Source organism: Xiphophorus couchianus, chromosome 19, assembly GCF_001444195.1.
Source record: "Xiphophorus couchianus chromosome 19, X_couchianus-1.0, whole genome shotgun sequence".
Lineage (NCBI taxonomy): Eukaryota > Metazoa > Chordata > Actinopteri > Cyprinodontiformes > Poeciliidae > Xiphophorus > Xiphophorus couchianus.
The window spans coordinates 11,692,682-11,707,321 of NC_040246.1; the positions used below are offsets into that span (position 1 = coordinate 11,692,682).

Consider the following 14,640-nt stretch of genomic DNA (forward strand, 5'->3'; position numbering starts at 1 on the left):
ATTCCTCATGTGATTAATTGAGTAATTGCTTATTGCAACAGGCTTATTTTTGTGTGAACCTATATTTGATGCGACTATTACACCTTTATTTCCTATCTATATCAATTCTATTCTATTAATTCACTTTGCGTTTCATCATCTGTATTAATCTGTATCCGAAAATAAACAAGTGTGCTTTCCATTCAAAAACTGCCAACTAAAAATGTAACCCATCTTGTACTACTTGTGAATATTCATATTGCAAAGAGTCTTTCCTTATTTTAAAAGCTTTCCTAATGCATTATTTATTGAGTGAGAATGCTGTCTGTCATTTAGAGTGCAGAAATCGTTGGTTTTGTGGCAGCAAATTAAAACCTATAGTATTCCTCTCTTTTGAAGCCAAACCAAGCCAGCTGCACATGGGTAACAAGGTTAAAAATGGTCTAAATGGAGCCACAACCAAACCTATACTTAAGTAATGAGTCTGACTGGGAACACCCGCTGCAGGGTCATGGTCTTTGTGCTGGGAACAAAGCGGATTTTTCTCTGCTGCTCCTGCAGCTACATTAAAGGACTCTGTAATTGAACCTGTGGCAAAGAATCACAAGCTGTCATTTATGTCTCCAGTTAACTTACAGAGAGGACTATAAATATCCTTTACAAGGTGGAGCCGCTTAAGACATCCAGACATTCAACACTTAAGGATAATATTTAACCTTCGGCGTTCGCAAAAACGGACCGTGAACCCTGAGTGAACTGGACACTCCGTCGACCTGCGGAGCTCCTGGGAATTTTGACACGACACATGTGCTTCAAGAGCGCTCAGCGAGATTCGAGACGCGGCGACGGCGTCGGCAGAAATGCACTGCTGAAGGAGCTTCTGCAGGTCCAGAGATCTGAGAAGCATCTGTCTATAGCAGCACTTAAAGATGACCCGCAGTTCACCCTGATAGTAGAGATTCAAGAAAAAAAGAATCGCTTCTTTACACTAATTGCTCAAATAAAGGATCTGCTGAATGTGAGAGACTTTTTAAAAACCAACATGATGCCAGTTCAACTCATGAACCCAAGCTATTTTTAGCCTAATGTGCACACCCAGCGTACCATCCACACTATTAATCCATTTTCATACAAGGCACATTTTCATTCACATAACAGTCACCCTCCTTCTTCCCCCCCTGTTGCAGACAGGCACCATGGCAGCACCTCTCTGCAGCTGTGGTGATGATCAGAGCTAACTTCAAAAGGCTTCAGGGTTGCAGCTTTGGTTGGTCACTGGGAGCTGTTTGTTTGAGTGACGAGATGATGACACAGGAAGTAATGAGAGGAACAAAACAAGAAGACCAAAGCTGTGAAGCTCACATAATCTTGAACTAAGCTCAGACTGAACAAACCTCTGATTGTCCCACATAAAAACAACAGCAAAAAGATGTTTTGTGAGAGTTTTAACCCTGAATGGATGAAATGTCACTGCAACAGGTCATTAGAGTAAAAATACCTCTTGAAAAAGCAAGAAAAAAGAAAAAGCCTCCTCTGATCACGAGTCATGATGAATGTACAGAATTAACATATTTTAAGTTCCTTAATCTTGTGGTATTTTGTAACGTTTTCATTTTAAAAACTACTTTGCTGAAGTCATACTAAAGATTCATGAGCACAAGAAAAAGACCATTTTTAGACCATTTTTACTTCTTTGATAATTTACTTTAAGTTTTTGAAGCTCAAATTTACATAAAAACATTAAAATATTCACACTGCTAAATGTTAATGTTCTCCAATACATTAACAGATGTTGATTCTGTTTCAGGGGTGGATTAATACAAGGAAGGCAGCAGTGGCAGCCCATCTCTTTATTATGTCAATGTGGAATGCCTTTAGTCAGCATCTTATGAATCTATTCTAAATTCTTCCTATTGCACTTTTTCCCTCCATTTTTTTTATTTATTTCTTTTTTTCAGTGTACAATAATAGCTTGAAATGGTACACAGTAAGTGGTGAACTGCCAAAGGTTAAAAACGGGTAAGGTTACCCAAAACTGAAAAATACATTTCAAAATGACAAAATTAAAGTAGTGCATTGTTAAATGATGAGAAAAGGTAATTAACAACTTAAAATGAAGGTATGCCTTTGGTGAAATTGCAAAGAAAGTCAAGGCGTCAGTGACAACACTTTCCTTCGCCATCAAAAAGCTACTCAGAGACTGGGGCAAGCTGACAGGAAGAGGTCTGGCAGACCAAAAGCCACAACTCGGTGAGAGGACATGCTTCTGAGAGTTTAGCAGCTTGCATGATAATGTCGTAACAGTGATTTCACTAAGCAAGTCTCAGAGAAGACTGCGAGGTGCAGGCTGGACAGGCTGAGTCCATGGTTGTTGACTTGCTCAGACTGAGAGGCACCTCGAACTAAAGCAGCTGACACAGCATTCTGAGCCACCAGGCAACACCGCCGGGGGTCCAACCCAAACATAAGTCCAAGGTATGCCAGAACTACTATAAGAAAACAACTTTAACTCCACTGAGCTGTTTGGGATGAACTGGACAGAAGCATGAAAGCAAAGCAACCAATCAGTCCCACACGTTTGTAAGTATTTCTGCTACAGATATGGAAAGACATTTTTGATGAGCATTTAATTTCTATTGTGGAAATAATGTCACAATGTTATACAGCTGTTTATCTGCCAAAGGTGGCTAGTTGGAGTCAAAAATTTAAAAATAAATTTTGGTCTACAAATTGATTCCATGACTTCTTTTTCATATCCTCTTTCTAACTTGTACTATCTGTGCTTTTTCTTTCAGGTGCAATGAGACATTAAAGTGCATAATTTTCAACAAGAAACTTTAGAAATTGGGGTGTTGTAAATTAATTAAATAAAATTAATTAAACTTTATAACATACGAGTTTCACTTCTAGAATTGGACTGCTACACTAAATTGCGGTGATATTTATAGAGCATCAAAATAGATAACATAATATAATGGAGTTAATCTATGGAGACCAGACTGTTGACACAGATCTCAGTGTCACCAGCCAATCTGCAACCACCTGTTTCATCTGTTAGATTAAAATGTTCTGCTCTGAGGTGATTGTTTCTTTTCCCTTTAATATTCAATCATTGGAGTCTACACTTTCCATTAAATTTTAACGACAAGAAAACTACAGAGAGAATGAGCTTCCTTTTGATGCTACAAGAGATTCAGGGAGGCGAGACAGTGCAGAGGTCTTCGGATTTATAATCAAAAGGATCTCAGAGTAGAGGATGTGTAGAATTAGGGAGAAAAAAGGACTGCGACACGTAGTAGTTTTGGTGGATGTTTTTGTCAAAACCAAAAACGGAAAATCTTCTTATCAAATTAGAAAAGTTTGGTAAAGAAAGGTTCAAAGAGGATCACAATCGGCTTTTCTTGTCAACAGACAGTGACAGTAATGAGGCAAGAATATGTTTAGTAAGAACAGAAAGTGGGGGAAAAGAATAATTGTGAATGATTTATAAAGAACAGAGTAGAAAAGATGCAAACCAGTTAAAAAAAAAAAAAGAAAAAACAATCAAAAAATCGGAAAGCACCCAATACACAGACTCTCAGCAAAACTAATAAGAGAGTTGGGGAGAAGCAACAGTTAAATTACTGTAGGAGCAGCAGGAGCTTTCTGCTGTGCCGTAAACTCTCCATCATGCTGTTAGTGCTAGACTGGAGGAGAGCAAGTGAGCAGTGATAAAGGCATTTAAAACTAAAGTCATAAATCAGTGTCACTATGACAGATCCATGGTTTCATCACAGCAATCTTTTCCACTCGAGTGTTTGGATACTAGACAATGGATGTGCCTCTCTCTAAAGCAACATGATTGTGTAACTGAGAACAAACCAAAAGAAAGATAAAATACGTCCCTCGTCTTAACCGTTTGTGACATTCATCTCCACACTAAACAAAACCCCAGAAACGCCAAAATAAAGGACTTTTAGTTTGACTGACTCAAACCCAGCCCCACTTCACAATAATTAGGTATGCGTAAATGTTCCCACAGGAACTAGGAAAATACCTTTACATCCTTGTTCTGAGAAAAACTGCAGCCATCAAACACAGTTAGTCGTAACTTTCATCATTTGGAGCTGTACTGGCTGGAGATGGAAAAGAGCAGTCAAAGTAGCAGAACTACAGGTCCAGTAAGGTCTGCACGCGTTGACTAATCAGCTGGTGAACAGAATTGGATGATTGTTAACTTGATGAGCCAGTAGGGAACATCAAATATCCCATGTTTTCTAAACAGGAAAGTCACACTTGTTTCTAACACCTTTGAACATGGATGCTGTCACCGAAGGAAGAAAATTACAGTTTAACTCTTTCGGGCCCAGAAAGACATTTAAAATGAACTCTGATGGCGTGTCATATCCCAGAAATACACAAAGACTGCCATTTGTTTTGAAAATATTAATGAAAGCTTATTTAAGAGAGACTTATCCCTCACACAGTGTGACATCGCCTCCACTCCTAATGAAGGCTCTTTGGCAAGAAGGCTAGAACGACATCAGCAGGTTTTACAAAGTCAGATATAAAAACACATTCACTTACATTTTAAAACTTTAAATCACTATGGCACATTAAATATTTTATCCTCCTTTATGTTTCCCCAAATGCAGCTTCATTTGTGTAAACTTTGTTTTAATTTAGAAATTATTTTTAAAACATTGTCAATTAAAGGGAAAATGTGTTCCCTGAAAGAAGTAGTAATTTTAAAATCATCAGAAAATGGAGGCTATTTCCATTTATGCATCAACTCTGAACATAAAGTGCATCAAGAAATACATGCTGTTTGAAAATGCATTTGCAGAGTGAGAACAGCGGGAATTTTCATCGCTAATGCATTTAAAGAACAGGCAGCCTGCTGTAAGTAAAGAAGACCCTCAGCATAACAAAGTGATCTGAAGAGAGTCTTCAGGCTCTGAGAGCGCTCCGCCCAACTTACTGTGTGATGTGAGCAAATTTCACTGGACTCATCTGAACCCACTCAATTTCAAACAGTCAATGACCCACTGTTGTTCTGGTTTTGCTGGACTAACTATAGCTAACTTGTATACTTTCTCCTGAACACAGTGGAGAATGAAATGTCTGGACTTGTTAAAAAAAAAAAAAAGAAGAAATCCTTGTCCGGGACCAAAGAACGTACACCAGTCTGGAACAAAACAGAGTCATGATTTTTTTTCTTGGTTTGGAGACGTGCGTCACCCTGGGAAACTGGGAAAAGCGTGTGTTTTCTGGCTGCTTTTTACATGGCCTCCTCAGAGGTTTGGTGTTTAACTGGGGGCAAAGGTATCACAACTCACGGCTCTTCAAGAAGGGAGTTTGTTAATGTCAGTCTGAGGCAGCCTGCCATTTAAAGCAACCCTAAAAGCCATTATTAGGTAGTTGTCTGTATTTTTGCCGTTAAATAAATCACGTAAAAGAACCAGCAGAACATTAAGTTGCTCCATCTCACAATACTTTTCCTTATCTTTACTTATTTTTAATATTTATGACATTTATTTCACTGTTGACATTTTTACTTTTACCAGAAAGGAAGAAAGCAAGAGCATGAACGCAGAATGAATCAAAGAGCTGTTGAAAAGAGGAAATGGTCCCAGTCTTTGGTTAAAGAACTGTTGGTTGTTCCTTCGCAAGAGGAAAAACTGGCTCCTGCTCTGAGTCCAATTGAGCCAAAGAAAACCTATTTTCAGCCATTTTTAATTTATATATTTTCGAATGCGAGAAGAGCCAACAGGATTAAACTGTCCAAGAATCACTTTTAGCACCAAGGTTCAGAGGAAACGGTTCAACTGTTGATGCATATTTAGGAAAAGCAAACCCTTCAATAGGTGTGGCTCGTTTATGAGCCCAGACTTTATTAGTTTATAGCTCAGAAGAAAAACACACATCCGCCTTTATCATCACAGATCATAACTGAATGTAGACACAGCTGGTTTAGGCCTTTTTGGTGGATTTTTTATATTTACATTGAAAACTTAATGTATCCCAGTTAGTTTGAAACCGCTAAAGTATTCAGATGTGTCACCACTGAGGTCTGGAAAGAGACCCAAACTGAACAGCAGGAGGATATTCAGGACAAACTAGGACCCGTCAAAGCTAATGTCAAAAATCTCTTACAATTAGGGCAGTGTTTAACAATTATCTTAATAATCAATTAGTGTACTGACTATTATGATGATTAATCAGATTACACAAAATTCTGCAGTCTGCATATTTTTCATTGGACCACTTATGCCCATTTTTTTCAAACAATATTAGACGTACATTGAAAGCTGCAAATAAATAAAGAAATATTTTTTTACATAATAAAATAAACATTTCATGGCCTGAAATGTAGTGACATCATTCCTTTAGTGAATGTTTGATTACTTGTTGCAAAGGATGCATTTAACATACTTCCGATATCAACATGTGAAAAGCTCTGCACTTTCTGCCTCACCAGGATTAATCTGATTAACACTTTCGGCTTTAATAACACTTGTCAAGCATGGTGTGGATGCGTCATACGTTCGGATTGTTTCATTCCTTACAACAGCGATGGATAAAAAAAATTAAAGACAAACTATGCATTTTTCTGGTAAGTTCTGAAAACAGTGCAGATGATGACCCCAAACGTCAACTCTACCAAGCCGTGTCCATGCAACGAGACAAGAAGTGTCTGAATAATGAATATATTCCAGTTATTTCTTGTTAAACTTCATTTCTTTCTTATCTTGGCCTATTTGGGCCCTCAATTGCAATGCTGGAGGTGATATGAACTTAAACCAATAAGGGGAAAGCCTGTTAAAGAATTAGATTCCTTTCAGCACACTTTGGACTAATTTAGAAACTGCTGATTCAGAGGAGAGAAGATGCCTGAAGGAATGCACCAATACTTGCCTTTAGCATAACAGGAGAGATATCCATATCCCAACAGCACCAAAAAGAATCAAAGCTTTGAAAGAAAGTTAGATCCTTTGTGTATGAAGAGAAAAAGTTCTTGTCTAAAGAAAGAGTTTGGTTCCTCAGCCTGATGCCAACACAAATCCATAATTTTAATTTCTGTGGGAAGTGTTTTGCATGTTATTGGAGGGTCAGGGGTAAAGTTCCCTACGCATGGCTTTAATATGCATCAGCTTCCATCATTATAACAGAAGACGCATCCTGTCCCAAATATCAACGTTGTATTGACCCAAAGATAAGGAGGATGCATTGCAGCCGTTGAGATTTAATTTGAAGACCCTTCAAATTAATTTCAGAGGGGTGAGGGAAGGGATTTAGCAGAGGATAAGTCACCGAGACATGTGTCTTTCAGTATCGGCTAAATCCACTCAAAGAAGGAAAGTGAGTGGAGGGAGAGAGGAAGATGACTGGTCATGGCAGTCGGGGGATTAGGGCTCATGACCAGCTGAGTTCAGAATGTACTCCCAACAAGAATCTGGGTTATGAAACTGATCCTCAACACGCTCCATTGGCAGGCTTGCCAAACAGGAGGGGCTGGGCTGTGACAACTCTGATGAAGCACAAAATCAAAATGCATTCTCTAAACAAGGGCAGGAAACTGAGCTTATTTTTAAAACAAACATTAACCGGCCCGGGATTTTTTTTTCTTCAATCCGATCTATGAGAGGCAGGAACAACTGGTGGAAAATGAAGTGATAATTAGTGTCATTCAACATTGACCAGAATAGGACAGCCACCTCAGGGCCGTTAATAATCAATAGGCTGCAGGCAGAGTTGGAATCATCAGTCGATTGGCATCAGATCACTCTGTTAGCCAACTGGCATTACACGTCATTGTTATATTTTAAGCTAAGATTCCAAGAACAGCTGATGGAAAGTCACCTTAAATATTCTGACATAGAGACAGATGAAGCAACAGATGAAGTAGATATGAAACTAGTGATGATGCTCTGGGACTCATAAGCAAATTGTTTCTGGTATCAAAGGTCATAAGATTTCATATTTATGTCACCATAATTTTCCAGAATGAAATCTCCAGTTCTCGTATGCCAAGTTTTCCATCACAGGGCGACACAAGAGACACACAGAAGCTAAATGCCGCCTCTTCTTGTGTGATTCTGGCCCTGGGAACACAAAGTAAAGAGGTCTCTGTTGACCTGAGGGCTCTATTGGTACATACCTACCAGCAATTCTCACACTTTCAGACCAGAAACCACTCAGTGTTTTATAGACCGTCAACCAGATTTTACGGTCTACACTTTTCCAAACTGGGACCCACTGCAGAGATTTAAGGTTTGGTGTTACATGTCGCAATGAGTCTTCCAGGGTTTGAAAATATACTGCATCTGTCTGAAGAAAAAGTGAAAAACTTTAAAAATAAACTAAGAAAGCAAAGTGATGCTGTAGTTCGCCACGAACACAACAGCATCAACAATGTGCTTTGGTTTGATGAGATTAAGAATGAGCTTCCTAGCAAACAAATATTTCAGGTCAGTGCATAAAATATGTGGGAAAGCACCCATACACATAGTTAATTTATTGCAGAATTATCTGGGAACTTCTTCACCTATCTGTTTGTAGGTGAAGCTAGTCAAACAGGGAATATTTCCTTGGGTTAACCAGTTGACAGGAAGGAGCCCAGATCTACATCTATGTCCGTCTACTAATCTGCTCATTCATGCTTGTGTGCATCTTTACACAACTTCTGCCAGCCAAAAAACATACAGATTAAGGAAAGGAAGAGAAATCTTACAGAAAAAAAAATTCTGATTCTCATGAACCTCGTATACAAGATTAGTTCAATATACAAGTCAGTGGTATTTCCTCCAACTTCTAGACTACTATAGAGAGGGTTTCACCTAAATTATTCTGATCAAGGTTTGGGCAGAGGAAAGGGCGCTACTTTAATAGAAACAACCTCAGGATAGAACCAGTTTGTTGAACAAAAACACCCAGAAGATCCATCACAGCCAATCAACGCACACCAACGATGACTGACTCTGCAGGAAATATGCAGTTGAACCTTTTTGCTTTGAACACATCTAAAGGAAGGATGTATAAATCTGCATTACAATAAGTCACCAACACTATGACCACTTCCAGGATGCATTCACAATATTATTAGTAATAGCAGTCAGGGTTTCTGCAAGTTTCACCAACACAAATGTAAAACTTCTTAAGACCATTAACAGAGAAATTTAAGACCAATAACAGAGAAATTTAAGACCAATAACAGAGAAATTTAAGACCACTAACACAGCAGAAATGTACAAAAGAAAATTGCATTTTTATAGTGTCAATGGTTAAGCTTTTTAGCCCAGAATGAATGCAGCCTTGCACGGGTTGGCAGTAGAGCCAATGGCGAAGATGAATGTAGTCCAACCAAAAGACGATAAAATTTACACTTTACCTAAGATTGATGCAAAAAAAGCTAGCTACGTAACCAGTTAGCTAATATAGTAGTACATTAGCTAGGTATGACTCAAACATTTGTCTGACAGAAAAGTCCCACAAGAAAAAAAGGCTACATACGACATTAAATAGTCCCGCCATGACAAAATTTACGACCTGTGATTGACATAAGGCCAACTTACATTTTTTAATGAGTTTAAATTTTTTTAAGGCCTAATTTTAGGTGGATGAATTTAAGACTGTTTTGTTTTGTTCTCCTTTGTTTTAATTCCTTCTACTGACCAGGATCTCCTGACACTGAAGCCGATAAACTCGGTGAGCATATGCCTCAACATATGGCTAAAGAAGATTACATCAATTATTTCTCACCATGAAAGAGATCTGGTGGACCAGTCTGCTCTCTGCCAAGTTTACTGGAGGAAAGAATGTGTAAACGCAGAGCACATCAAAGACGCTCTTACTATTACTTTGGATATTACTTTATTTTTTAAGGGTTTCTTCCTTTTGGATCACGTTTAAAAGAAACGAACCTTCCAGACTCCACAAGCCAAATTCAACACGACACAGAGATTAGCTGCTTGCCTCATATAATTACAACTGAGTACCCTGGCTCTTATTATAAATGCACTAAAATAACTATTATGACATTGTGGAGTGTTATGTTTTGGCAGCTGTGTCAGCTAGAACCAGAAAAAGCTAAACATCCATTTTCCCCCTCACTGGATTAAAACTGCCCTTCAGGAAAAACAGTGACAAAGCAGGATTGTGCCGCCCCATCTCCACATGACACCATCGCTGACTCCACACACACACAGGCAGCAGCACACTGACACACAGTAACCAACAGTGCTGTAAATCAGTAGGGATTTTACTACACCATAAAGGAATCCTGCAGGAAGCAATCTCCATTACAACATGTCAGATAACCGCCCACCGCCCATCACCCACACTGGGTGACTTTGTACAAGGGACACAAAACTGACTGCCCACACTGCTGGGCCAAACAGGTTCTAATGGAAAATACATAACAAACATGAAACACAAAGAAAGATGCATTTTTCCTTTTTATTCACGCTCCTGATATATTAAAGATCACAGAAAGAAGTAACCAAAAGGCTCATGGGAGAAATGGAGGAGGTTTAGAGCTTCTCCTCAGGTGGGAGAATCTTTTCAGAGGACAACCGTCAGTATAAATAGCAGGAAGGAAATTATCATCAAGGTATTATTTAACACAAACCCAACGTAATAAACTGGTGATGCCGTCTGAATACTGAGAAAAATCTAAGTTAGTTGCAACTTTGATCTCTGGAAACAGCAAGGTTTGTTAACAAGGTTAGACCTAAAATGTGCACTGATAAGCTGCTGCTTCAACATTGACATCACCAAAAATACCACTGTGTGACTTGGAAAGAGTGAAAATATTGTTTCTCTTCCATGTAAGCGGAGATTTCTGCCTACCACCACTGGAAAGTTAAACCACTATAATGACACTCAGCCATTTTCAAAACATATAAAAAAAGGATAATTATTCGGTCAGTTCAGTAAATAGTCTTAAATAGGAGACAGATCCAAAGTAAGAGCCAAAAGAAAGAAAAACAAACCACCACTCTTATTTTAAATGGTGAGGAAAAATTGCAGTGACCTTTCTAACAATCAGGAAAATTTAGTAAGCATGGCATATCTGTATTAAAACATGGTCAGTTTTTTAACATATTGCTACCAATCTAATAAGAAGAACTTGGTCAATATTAATAAAGTGCTTATTTCCATCTTGATATGTGTGTGTGTTTTGGGAAGAAAGAAAAAGCTTGACTGAGGCATCAGAATTAAGCTTTCCTTGCTTCTGATTTAGAATTGCTGCATCTTTAAAATAATGCAATCTAAAGCAGACAGCATGGAAATAAGTCCCAAATCTAAAACTGGGTTGCATGCAGAAGTCAGGATCCACTTCAGGAATCTGACAACAAGCTGAGACTGGCAGTCGTTTATTTACAACACTGTGGAGCCTGCAATTACATTGCAACAATCAAAAAGAGAGAAAAAAAAGAGGAAGATCGAGAGCTCATTGATTAAAGGACAGGACCATGAACATCAGATTAATGTGCAATATGAATGATTGACACAGTCCGCTTAAATGTCAACACCTTTAGCTGCTGACAGGATGGAGAGTCATGGCACACACTTCCAGATCAGGATGAGATCCCGGCACTGCATGCCTCTCTCTCCTGGACCAAAACAAAGCATCAGCTGCGCTCTGCAACACACCAAGCAGCAAATTGCTCTTTTGTCTAGGAATTAAAAGATGAGAGGGACAGTGAAACACTGGCCGTGGGCATCCCCCCCTTTGTGGAGATAAACAAATGAGACCAGGGTGAGTGTGAAACCCCACGCCAGTATGTAGAAAGGTTAAAGTCAAATATCCCACAGGAGAAAACCCTGATGGTTCAGTCGGTCATAAACGGGTCAGAAATTTTCTACATTTGAAGAATTTACCACCAGTCCTTCTGGCAGACTCGTGTTTTTTTTTTTTTGTTTCACATCGAGTATCTCCATAGCAACAGGGCTGCCACGAAGGCGAAGCACATTTCTCTCTCGGTGTGGCTCACAAGTCTGAATCACGGGAGGCTGGAGCTCCCCGCTGAGCCTCTGTTAAACGCCACCAACCACGGCCGGCTGTGGAACCTGACGTGACGGGGAAACTATAGGATTTCCTACAACTTTGGTGCTGCTTCCCTCAGCCCCATCTGGGGTCACAGGCGACTTGTGGAGTTCAGGGAGAAGCTTGCAAAACGAGCCAGCGTTGCGATTAAGTGTCAAGTTCATGTTTCCTGAAGTGTATCTCTGCGCTGCTGGGCTTGTAAACTCACACGCCTCCCCTCGGCGCTGTGAAACATTTTAAAGCCGACAACTGAAGTTGTGAGAGAAAACACACCCTAGCATGGTTACGGCGCCAGCTAACGCACAAATGATTGTAACACGTTGAGCAACACTTACTTTTATGTTTGCCTGCTCCCCACGACTGTTTAGCAATGCTCGGGCTCCGTATAATTGCCCTTCCAGCGGATTTCAAAGCGTCCATATCTCAAAACACAAGTGGGGCGAAGAGCCCACCGAGCGCGTCTCCGTCTTGTCGGCTCTCCTCCCTTGATTTTAAAACCCACTCACGCGTGAAAAACTTTTTAAAATATCAATATTCGGCTGTTTTCTTCTCCACTTCGCTCAGCTCGGCTTCACTCGACGGTGGATTATTATGCTCGTCCCCTGGGCGGTGTTATGTATGCAAATTAGCCGGATAACGTGCGTGAGCTACGCCTGCTTTGTGGCGTTACGCAAGCGGTTGTAGCGGCAGAGGCGGTAATCGCGGCGCGACTGTAGTTGTGACTCGCTGCGAAAGGCGTCGGTTCGGTTCTGCTCCCACCCAGTGTCTACCTGAGACAAGTGAGCCGAACAGGTTGGTTTCCTCGGGTCCCGGAGACGTCATCGGATACGTCATAAATGTAGTTGCCTCACCTCCGCAAGGTGGATTTGAAGTCTAAGGTGAAGCTGGTAGGTGCGGTGAGCCGCAGGGAAGAAGAGCTGGGTGGGATCACTACATTTATGTGCTATAATATGGTAGGCAAGACTTTTGGATGTTTGGTGATATTGCAATGAACTACTGGTCTATAAGGTAGAAAGCTTTCTCGCCATCCGTCTGCCACAAATTTTCTGTCAGATTCTGTGTGCAACTCCAGAACATGTTGATACAACTGTATGGAGCTTTGAAGATTTCATCTGCAATGTATTGGAGTATTATAGTTTTTGTGCTTTCATGAAATGATGTTGTAGGGAAAAGATAGATTAATATGATGCCATTTTTCTTATCAGGTGCATCTGATGATGCTTCTGATGTATAAATATCCTCTTAAAACAGCCTTTACAGTACAGGAAGGACAATCTGGCAACCATATCTTTGAACAAAAGTCATTTCACACTTCCTTGAGTATGGCTAACAGTAAATGTTTACAGAAATGACTAAGTATTACTCAACTTCCAAATGCCGTGAAAGTATAACCACCAAGTATAACTTCTCCTTGACTTCAAACCAAAATAAGCTAAAGAGGCACATTTATAGTTATACCTTACATGTGTTAAGAAATGTTTCCACTCTGTTGGATTTTCCTCTGATAAAATGGTTACTCATGCCATCTTGGGCTTCTAACCAAAAATATTTTAGTTGATACCAATCTACAGTACCATACTGCATTACTCTGAGCTTACATCATTAACCTTTAAACAAAAACCACTCAGGAGAAAAGCTTGTAAAAAAAATCCAGCTAAACCAGACTTCACATCAGATGACAAGCCCAGAGACATAAGTTCAGGGGGTTAAGACATTCCTGGGGACACATTATGCAACATTATGGATAACAACAGATTGGATCTAGGCAAGAAGTGACTTTTCTTGCTTTCCCGTCTAATATAATCAGATCCCGTGAGTATCCAAGGCAATTTAAAGAGCTTGTTATTCTGCTTGGTCATATAGAGTTTTTGTAAAGTGCTGCTGTTGCTTTTCAGCCGGCTGCAGCCTCAGAGACGAGTGAAGTGTGGAAAATTATGCCTTGGATTTTAGAGCAACAGCCTGGGGTAAAAAATTATAGAGGTGTACGTGAACAGGTTTACCAACTTGCAACATCTCCAATTCTTCCCTTTACACACCTATGTGAGTTGCAGCTGGAAACATGTTAGTATTAATGCAGATTTACTCGGCTTTCTTGATTTTCTGATCATTCCTAAACTAACATTTAGATCCATTCGTTTTAAAATTTAATAGATTTGTAACAAAGCATCACAAATCACCAGCACATAGCTAGTCAAATGCTTCACATTTGTTAAAGCATGATTAAGAGGGAAGGAATGAGGAATTTCTCCCTCAGTTTTCTCGCTGCGCCGGTTTATCAGGTGTGCTTCAGCATGGCTGGAAAACAGCAGAATGCTGAGCAGAGGGCTTCTTTCATGCATTGTTCTTGTTAGGAAGAGGCTCCTTATCCTCCTGAAAGGGAAGCAAATATGTGCTGGAGGAATTATCACTGAGATCAAAATCTCCCAGTAATAAATGTCTTGTCTTTTCACAACATATCTTGGTATAAAATCAAACACTCAAAAGGTCAAAATCTAAATATGAAACATAAAAAATGCAGGACTAGGAGGTTAAAAGAAAAACATATTCACGTTCTCCATAAAGGCCCCTCATCTGCACCACTGCTGTAGTCACAAAGCACTAAATAATTGTGCTCAGTAGCACTCAGGAAG

The 14,640-nt window shown here is 39.7% G+C and overlaps 1 protein-coding gene across 2 annotated transcripts in view; it reads right to left on the bottom strand.

Moving 5' to 3' along the window:
* ldlrap1b (low density lipoprotein receptor adaptor protein 1b) overlaps positions 1–12,718 on the bottom strand; it is a 33,251-nt gene extending 20,533 nt beyond the window's left edge. The window contains exon 1 of one of the 2 annotated variants that reach the window (XM_028000615.1): positions 12,346–12,718. In XM_028000615.1, coding sequence (XP_027856416.1) covers positions 12,346–12,430 — 85 coding nt within the window. In that variant the 5' untranslated portion in view covers positions 12,431–12,718. The remainder of the gene's footprint in view (positions 1–12,345) is intronic. The other variant, XM_028000614.1, reaches the window with a different exon arrangement.
* Positions 12,719–14,640: the final 1,922 nt, after the last annotated feature.